This window comes from Vipera berus, assembly GCF_964194415.1.
Source record: "Vipera berus genome assembly, chromosome: 9".
Lineage (NCBI taxonomy): Eukaryota > Metazoa > Chordata > Lepidosauria > Squamata > Viperidae > Vipera > Vipera berus.
The window spans coordinates 2840274-2850283 of NC_138212.1; the positions used below are offsets into that span (position 1 = coordinate 2840274).

Sequence of the window (10010 nt, forward strand, 5' to 3'; positions counted from 1 at the left end):
CCCTCGCGTCAGCACGCACAGCCAATGGGCGGCGTCGGCGGCGTCTGTAATTCCCGCCTCTCCCAGCACGTGACCTAGGCCGCGCCCTCTGGGCCCCCGACGCACGCACGCACGCCTCTGGAGTCTCTCCTCACGTGACTCAGGCTCTGCTGACTCACCAGCATCACGTGAGGCCAGCGGCCTCCACTGCCGCCAGGGGAAGACCGCTTGGGTGGTACAGTCCAGGACGGGGGGGGGAGGGGGGTGCTGGGAAGGTGCTAAGGCCGAGTTGGGCTGTACCATTTTTATTTACGGGAGGGAGGGGTTGAAATCCGTTTTCCAGGCTACGGAAATGCTTCGCTAAAATGTGCGCTTCGGTTTGACGGTCCTCCAAATTGGCCACGGTCCTCAGCCAGCCGGGCTGTGGATTATGGGAGTTGTAAGGGCAGTTGCTGGGCTTTCCTCTTCGTCTGCCTCCTTATATCTCCCAGCCAGGAAGATCTCGGTTGCTTGGCAATAATGGAAAAGGACACATTTTTTTCTAGGCGCCAAATTTGCAAAAGGTTAAGATTGCAACAGTCTTGGCCTTGGTTGATTTGCTCCAGTAAAGAATTGTGCGGCCCGTCCCAAAATCTTCTAGATCCGGGTTCTCCAAACTTGGCAACTTTTAAGACTGGGGGACTTCAACTCCCAGAATTCCTCAGCCAGCCATGGTGGCTGAGTTGAAGTCCCCCAAGTCTTAAAAGTTGCCAAGTTTGCAGACCCGTTATGCATCTTGTAGAGCAGGGGTCTTCAAACTTGGCCCTTTTATGACTTGTGGACTTCAACTCCCAGAATTCCTCAGCCAGCGTGCCTGGCTGAGGAATTCTGGGAGTTGAAGTCCACAAGTCATAAAAGGGCCAAGTTTGAAGACCCCTGTTGTAGAGGAAACCAGAATCGCAACTTCCATTTCCCGAGCTCTTGAAGTCCCAGAATGCTGGTTGGGGAATTCTGGGAGTTGAAGTTCAAACATCCCAAAGCTGTCAAGATTGAGAGATGCTGATCTACCTCTGTAGCATACTGAACGGGCTGGACTTTCAGCCTAATCCTGCAAGGCTCTGCCCTAAAACAAGACTAGAACTCACAGTCTCCGGCTTTCTAGACCCGTGCTGCTTTTAGCCACTGTGACCAAGTGGCGCTCTAAAGACAAGAGCGGTGTGAAATAAATCATAGGTTAAATTTGATTAAAAAGTGTTTTTCTCCATGCCATGCGTACTTGTTGCAAAAGTTGACTTCGCAAGTGCATACAGGAAGTCCTTAAACTTAACAATAGTTCATTTAGTGACAGTTCACAGTTACGACGTCACAGAAAAAAGTGACTTAGGAACGTTTTTTCACACTTACGACCGTTGCAGCATCCCCATGGTCCCATGATCAAAATTCAGCCGCTTGTCAATTGACCCATACTTACGATGGTCGAGTGTTCCTGGGGTCACGTGATCCCCTTTTGCGACCTTCTGACAAGCAGAGTCAATGGGGAGACCAGATTCACTTAACAACCATGTTACTAATTGAACTACAGTGATTCACTTAACAACTGTGGCAAGAAAAGCCTTAAAATGGGGCAAAATTCACTTAAGAATTTCTCACTTAGCAACATACATTTCAGGCTCAAGTTGAGGACTCCCTGTACAGTTCCACCTTAAAGGATGCTCAATCCCGTTGAGAATCAAAGGACATATTCAATGTCCAAGCCTTGTTGTAAGGTCACTACTAATGTCTGTTAGCTCAGCACTGGAAGAAAGAAGAAACACCATCAGAGGAAGATAGAATTAAGAGGATATTGGACTGTGCTGAAATGGACAGACTCACGCTGAGGATTAGAGAGAAAGGAGATAGAGTATTTTCAAACATGGGATTTATTTTATCAATGGGCTGGAAAAACGGTGTAGAGCAGGGGTCTTCAAACCTGGCCCTTTTATGACTTGTGGACTTCAACTCCCAGAATTCCTCAGCCAGCGTGCCCAGCTGAGGAATTCTGGGAGTTGAAGTCCACAAGTCACAAAAGGGCCAAGTTTGAAGACCCCTGGTGTAGAGACTAGGAATATAATTTGCATTACTAAGCAAAACAAAATGTAACCCACATGACAATATATCAAGCACCAATGAAATGTAATAATAGAAAACTAATAATATCTATATATCTATATCCGTTTGCTCTTGTCCTCAGCATTCTTCCTCTGCCGAAATCAGAGAGCTACAGAGGTCAGACAGACTTGGCCAGGCAAGTCCAGCATCCAGGCAGCAAATCACAAATGCTGAAGGCACCTGAAAGGGGAGGGGGGAAATGTAACACCACCGCCAACATGATACCAAAATGTTGCAGTGAAAAGGGGCTTCTAATAACACCGGCAAATAAGGGCAGGGGAATCCTTTGCTGCTTGCCAGGAGAGGGAGGGCAAGCTTTCAAAACTAAAAGGCAGAAACCCATCTTAGCCTGGCTGTCTTTGGGTGAATCCCTCTTAATCCAAGGACGCTTTTAGCCCTGCTGGGAACTTTTTAGAGGAGCCCTAAAGGAATCACTTCCCGAAGAAAGGTTAGGCTGTAATCCCATTTGGCTGCGCCAGGAGCTGTGAGACCCCGAAGAACTGGAAGCTGCACTCTGCTCATGACAACAAAGGAGTGAGTATCGCTACAGCTGTTATCTCCATGTAAGGATGGCAGAGATCTGGGGGGTGCCTTTGCTTCTTGAAAACTTTTGCTCTGACGCTCCAAAAGCTGCATTGGACGGGTCTGGGGATTTTTGACGGGAAGAAGGTGGGATGGGCAGAGTGGAATTCCAGCAGAAAATTCATCTGTCCCAAAGGAACCGTTGGCTTTCCTGGTTGACGGGTCCGGTGAGTGCGTCAGCAAGATTGTGCTGAGCCTTTGGTGGGAATGAAAACCTAATTCCCAACCTCCCTCAAGATTCAAGTAGCCGTGTTTTGAAGCATCTCTTCCGTTATCGGACGAAATTGATAACGGGGAAAACCGAGAAATCACTGCGGGGGAAAATAATAAGATTAAAATCAGCATCCTCCTTTTAAATTGCTGTTCCAGACAGGTATGCTGCAGGCACATACGTGATATTAGTTTTTCCTTCTAGGTGGTTACAGCAGCATGCAGAATTTTTGGAGAGGGAATAACACCGTCTAGTGTGCAACTGATACAGCATCCTCGCTTTTCCTATCCTGGTGGGTTCCAGCTGTGCTGGATTACAACTCCCATCCACTCCAACCAGCATGGCTTTTGAGAATGATGGGGTTTGGAATCTTTTTTATCTAAAAAGACAACAAAAACACCGGCTAGGCTGCTCTAGCAATAGAGGGCTGCAAACTTTAATTGAATAAATAGTGTATGGGTCTGAGATCACAAGAAACAAGCAACTGAATAAATTGTGTAATTAATTAACCATATTAACCATACAGTGCTTATTCATTATAAGCCAATCATGCTAAATAGACTTTAAAAAAATAAGACAAAGACAAAAGAAATACTAGGAGTACTAGGACAAGGATTTCTAAACAATTTCGTCGTATTAATAGTCTGGCTCAGAAAAAGGTATCCAATATTGCTGACTTGATAAATCAAATGCTGGCTGGGGAATTCTGGGAGTTGAAGTCCATACATCTTCCAGCTACCAAGGTAGAGAAACACTGCATTAAACCTGTTTTCTGAATTGTCCTTTAATATAATTTCAAGGACCTTTTCAGATCTTCTCCCTTAACTGGACACTATGCTGTTATAGATGATGGGCACTGCAGTCAACATGAGAACAATAAACAGAACAAGGATTTTTTTTTCTGAAGGAAATGAGGATGGAAAAATTTTTTAATATAATGTTGTAATTGACCAACCTCTAGTTAATCTTTTATACTATCATGGGCTTGCCCCACACGGAAATATGCAGAAGTTCTGGTTCTGCTAACACCAAACAATGATTGCTTATATATAGGAAGGAATCATGATATACAGATTGCTTTCCGACCACAATTGAGCCCAAATTTACATTGCTAAGTGAGACAGTTGTTAAGTGAGTGACCCCAGGAAGCTGCAACTGTCATAAATGCATACCCGGTGACCAAGCACCTGAATTTGGATTGCGGGTGATACAACCACGGTTGTAAACGCAAAGACTAGTTATAACTCACTTTTGGCAGTGCCGTTGTTACAAGTAGTCCTCAACAGCAGTTCGTTTAGTGACTGTTGAAAGTTACAATGGCCCTGGAAAAGGGGACTTATGACCATTTTTCACACCTATGAGCGCTGCAGCCTCCCCGTGGTCAGGTGATCAAAATTGAGACGCTTGGCAACCGGCTCATATTTACGATAGTCACATCCCAGGGTCACGTGATCCCCTTTTGTGACCTCCTGACAAGCAAAGTCAATGGGGAAGTTGGATTCATTTAACCGTGTTACTAACTTAACAACTGCAGTGATTCATTTAACGACTGTGGCAAGAAAGGTTGTAAAAACAGGGAAAAACTCACTTTAACAAATGTTTCACTTAGCAGCAGACATTTTGGGCTCCATTGTGGTTGTAAGTTGAGGATTACCTACAGTTTTTTTTAAAACGCAATCCTCTTGTATGGAATCTAAAGATAATTCGGGCACTTTGTTCGGAATGTACTTCTATGGCTTAAGGTCCCAGTCATGTAAATCCGTCATTTTTTTTCCCATTTAATTCTCCTGCAAGGTGGATTATGTGGAGATATTTGTCCCCGTAGTAGCTCTTGGCAAAGCAGAAGCCACGAGGTGGAAAAGTATGAAGATCGGCCCGCTTGTTGTTTCTAATGCTACTGTGCCATTTTTCCCCCCTCTCGATCCTCACTTTAAGACCAGAATGGAAGATGTGAGCTCCAAAAGGATCAGTGACTTCTTGCAGAAATGCGTCAAACTAGAAGACCACGAGGGAGGCCCTCCACCCAAGGAGATCTTGGAAGTTCAAAGTCTCCCTCTGGTCATTCCATCCTATCCTCAGACCGTGCAAGGTATGGGAATCGCTCTCCTCCAGAAATCTCTGCACCTAGAACAGTGTTTTCCAGCCTTAGCAACTTTTAAGACAGGTGGACTTCAACTCCCAGAATTCCCCAGCCAGCGGAAAGCAACTCTGGGTGGCTCTCTTTAAGCAGATTTATTTATTTGTCTTATTTGTTTATTAGGTGTTTCTCCTGCCTTTACTACTTTATAAGTAAGTCAAGGTGGCAAGCATACTTCCTTCCCCCTTCTGCTTTCCCCACAATTACTCTGTGAGGTGGGTTGGGCTGAGAGGGAGGGACCAGACCAGTCACCCAGCCGGCTTTCATGCCTAAGGCGGGACTAGAACTCACCGTCCCCTGGTGATTGACCCAAAGTCACCCAGCCGGCTTTCGTGCCGTAGGCGGGAATAGAACTCACTGTTTCCTGGTGATTGGCCCAAAGTCACCCAGCCGGCTTTCATGCCTTAGGCGGGACTAGAATTCACCATCCCCTGGTGATTGGTCCAAAGTCACCCATCCTGCTTTCATGCCTAAGGCAGGACTAGAACTCACCGTTTCCTGGTGATTGGCCCAAAGTCACCCAGCTGGCTTTCATGCCTAAGGCAGGACTAGAACTCACCGTTTCCTGGTGATTGGCCCAAAGTCACCCAGCCCACTTTCATGCCTAAGGTGGGACTCATTGTCTATTGATTTCTAGGCCAGCACCTTAACCACTAAACCAACATCCTGGTAATTTGTAAAGGACCAAGTGACTATATCGTAAAAACTAGCCATCCCCCTAAAACAAAGAGTTGTCATGAAGTCCAAGTAGCCTTATAATAGCACTTTCCTGAAGGCGATGTCAGTTGTGGATGAATGGTGCCCCCTGCCAGCTGCCCCCTCCCCATCCTTTGATATGTGGCCCATTCAACTGTGCTGCTGTTAACCACGACGCTTGCGGCTACTGTCTCCTCTCCTGTTCCATTTTGACAGAGGAAATTTCAATGGTTTTCAATACTTGTGCAGTGCCAGCCAGTCTGGGCCCCTGTGCCAGGAGGCGGCGCGAGAAAGCCAGCGGCCACGACGGGACCAGCACGTCTCTCTACGTCGACCGCCGGAAGTCCAAAGTCTGGAACTATTACACCAAGCTGGGCGACGCCTACGTGGAATGCAACGTCTGCAAGAAGCAGCTGTCCTTCCACAACAGCACCACCACCATGAGGGAACATCTGGTGCGGAAGCACAGCATCCGTGACACCTTGCTCTCGCAGCTGAAGGACGACCAGGCGCCCGAGCCTGACTACGCAGCTCAGGAGAACGCCATAAAAAGAGCTCGTCAGCTGACCCTGGAGAACAACAATCCCTATCACACTGGGGCCTGCACGGAACCCAGGACGGATGTGATCCTAGAACTGGTGCTGGAAATGATCTTTCGGGACCTGCATCCGCTTTCCGTTGTGAAAGACAAAGGCTTTGGCCTTCTCATTGGCTACCTAGAACCAAGCTTTGTCCTGCCCTCCCCAGTGCAGCTCTCTAGCATGTTGTGGCACCGATACAATGTGGTCAAGCAGCATCTGGAGCACTACCTGCAGACAGCTCAGTCGATTGTCATCTGCGCCGAATTCTGGCTGTCTCACCCCAACCAGAGGTACCTGACGATGGTGACTAACTTCATCGACGGAGAATGGCGGCGGGCGAGGTGCATCTTAGAGAGCCAGCAGGTGCATGAGAACAAAGCAGAGAGCAACCTGGGAGACAGGCTGTATGCGGTCCTGACGGACTTTGGGCTGTCCAACAAATCCGTCTTTTGCCTGATGCACGACAGCCTGCAGGATTTGGAGGCCAATTCGTCCCACCTGAAACGCATCTACGGTTGGACCAGCCTGTGCTGCGCAGCTCACCTGCTCCACCTGTGTGTCAAGGCAGGCCTTCAGGTGGAGCAGGTGCAGGAGGCGTTGGCCGCCGCTCGAAGCGTCGTCTGTTATTTCCAGCAAGATGCCAAAGCTACTTGCTCCCTCAACAGCAAGCTGGAAGCTATCAACAAGACCAAGCTGAAACTGGTCATGGACACTGGGGCTCGGTGGATAACGACCATCGAGATGTGTGAGTGCCTGCTGGATCTCAAGTGGGCCATCATGTCTGTTCTGGAGGAACACCCCAAGGGGCCTTCGGTGGTCCAGAATTTGGCCGATCACCAGTGGAAGCTCTTGCAGGACCTGGTGCCTGTGATGAGGACACTTAAGATCGCCACGTCGTTCTTGCGAGAAGAACAAAACTTCTCCATCGCCTCCCTGATGCCTTGCATCCATGGCATCATCACCGCCATCGGGCAACAGTCGGAAGGAGCCAGCGGCATCATCAAAACAGTGGTCCACAATATCAGAGGAGAGCTCACCCAGCGTTGGGGTATCTTGGATGAAACTAAGTTGCTGGAGAGCCCGGCGGTCATCGCATCATTTCTTGACCCTCGATTCAAGGAAATGAGGTTCCTCAGCCCGAGTCTGCGGAGCGAGTTGCACAAAAAAATCAAGGCCATGTTGTCCCAGTTCTTCAATCCTCAGACGCCGCTGACCCCCCAGTTCTGGGTGCCCAATTCTGATTACAAAGCAGAGGTCAGTGAAGCAGCCGGCCAGCTTGCTGCTCATAAGGAAAGAGGTTCAAGTGGACAATCTCAAAGTATGTATGATATCCTTCTGGGGAAAGACCCTACGGAGAGCATGCCGGAGATCCATCAGCAGCTGGAGAACTACATCGTGGAACCCCTTTGCAAGCGTAGCACTAACCCCTTGGATTGGTGGAAGAGCAACGAACACCGGTTCCCCTCGGTGGCCCGGTTAGCCCGGCAATATTTGGCTATACCGGCGACAGTTGTACCGCCGGATCAAGCCTTTGCTGCTAGCGAAAGTGCACTGGAGCACCGGAGAAGTGTACTCGCCCCCGAAAACCTGGACCAAATTCTTTTCTTGCACCAGAATTTTGACTTTTTAGAATCGATGCGAAACGGGAACGAGAATCTGAGTAAGTCTGCGCACAGCCAGTATTGAAAAAAAACAACAAACAGGCATGGAAAGAGCATAGAAAACAGTGTATCCTGATGCAGCCAAGGAGGAAGAGGATGATCAGTTTTTAAAAAGGATAACATGATTTTCAGGTCCCTTTAGTCAAACTGGCAGCAAGGTTTGAGCTCGTCCTTTTAACTTAAAAACCAGTTTGCCTACTGCCTAAGCTTTACATGTTTCTCCCTGTTGTGCAGATTGTCCTGTAAATAAGACTAGCTTTTTTTAAAAAAAAAAAGATGAGACATACAGGAAGTCCTTGACGTATGACCATAATTAAGTCCAAAATTTCTGTTGCTGACACATTTGTCAAGTGAGTTTTGCCCCATTTTACGATGACTTTTCTTGCCACAGTTGGTAAGCGAATCACGTGGGGATGCTGCAACGGCTGTACACGTGGAAATATGGTCACAAGTCATTTTTTCCGGTGCCGTTGTAAGTTTGAACAGTTACTAAATGAGCTGTTGTAACTCGAGGACTACCCTGTGCTTAAAACAGATTGTAGAGCAAGGACATTTTTGTCGCTCTTCTAAAAAGATTCAGGTGTATTCTTGGAAGGCAGGTGTGTCTGGAGAGCCATGAAATTTAACTGGAGAACTAGATTCATGCCTCCATTGTTTCAGAAAGAGGTTTAATATGGACAAGTTGAAATAATTTGACGTGTCTTCCTTAAATGACTACCATGTGGAGCAAGGAACTTCTAATAAGGGAACAAAAATATAATATTGCAAATGGCAATTATGTGATCCCCCCCCCCCGGGACACTGTAACGTCGTAAATACATTTGCCAATCGCCCTGAATTTTGATCACATGACCGTGGGGGATGCTGCGACGGTCACTAAGCGTGAGGACCGTATAGAACCATCCTATAATTTATGCAAGGATGCTAGTTTTGATGGCATTCCAAACGTTAACGTGGAAGGCAATGCTGGGGAAGAGGGAGGATGACAATAGGCTTGTTAGGATGGGAACGGCTCAAACCCACTCCTGAGTTAAGAAGTGAGATTATACGAGCACGTGAGGAAAGCAAACCCATGGGAGGCTGACGGGGGAAGGTGTGCGTCGACCAGCTACGGTTGGTGTCTTGAAAAACAACCCTAATTTATAAAAAGCTCAAAATGTATGCCTGCTTCTCAAAAGCGTTGTTTCATTTTGATAAAAGACTGCCCTGGAGAAACCTAGGTTTCATTTTCATGAACGAGACACGTGCTGGCTATATTGCAAGTCCATAATAATGGCCTCTCGCTTTGAAAAGTTTCCTAGAGATTAAAACTCGTAATGCTTATTTATTCTTATTTTAATCCTATTTAGCAAGTAACTGGCTTCCAGAACAGGATGCAAACTTAGGAAAGCCCATTGGGCAAGTAAGTATCTGCCACTCTGTTTCTCTCCTGGTCATACCCAGCTCATTTACAGAGCTCTCCCGTTATCAATTAGGCCCACGTCACACGGCTGTCTTAAAAGTGTGGAAAGTGTACTCGGTCATCTACAATGAGCGTAGATTTTTCATTATAGTTTCAGGATCTCCAAGATGCCTTGAGGTTGTGTCCACAGTGAAGGCAAACGTGAACGTAAAAACTGGCTATAATGTAAGAAGTTGCCTGAGGGCAGTGAGCAAACGTGTTTTAAATGAGCTTTATGGCTTTGGAGATAATGTAAACACAACTGCAGCCCATTTTTAGAAGACAGGTCTTGTTCTCAGGCTTGCAACTCAAACTATGACAAGACCCATACAGAAAGGGAGGTAGACAATAACGTATTGAAGAATGAAGAGTCAAGTTCTAAATGGCCTTAGTGTCCAACCTACTCATCCACTGATTGAAGATGTGTTTGTAATCCTTGTTTCCATCATCAACGGATGAAGTCAGGAATGGGCAAATTTGTTGTACAGAGGTACCTCGGTACTCAACTGCTCTGAAACTCATCGAATTTGGTACTCAACGCATTTTGATGCGGAAATTTTGTCCCCATCGTTTGTCTGGCACTCGATGCACAAGC

At 47.0% G+C, this 10010-nt stretch overlaps 1 protein-coding gene across 1 annotated transcript; it reads left to right on the forward strand.

Moving 5' to 3' along the window:
- Window positions 1-2569: 2569 nt before the first annotated feature.
- Window positions 2570-7999, forward strand: LOC308671848 (E3 SUMO-protein ligase ZBED1-like; the record flags this gene model as incomplete). Its single annotated transcript, XM_081334331.1, has 3 exons — window positions 2570-2640; window positions 4835-4988; window positions 5949-7999. The coding sequence occupies exons 2-3, from the start codon at window positions 4841-4843 to the stop codon at window positions 7997-7999; spliced, it is 2199 nt and encodes a 732-aa protein (XP_081190457.1). The 5' UTR covers window positions 2570-2640; window positions 4835-4840.
- Window positions 8000-10010: the final 2011 nt, after the last annotated feature.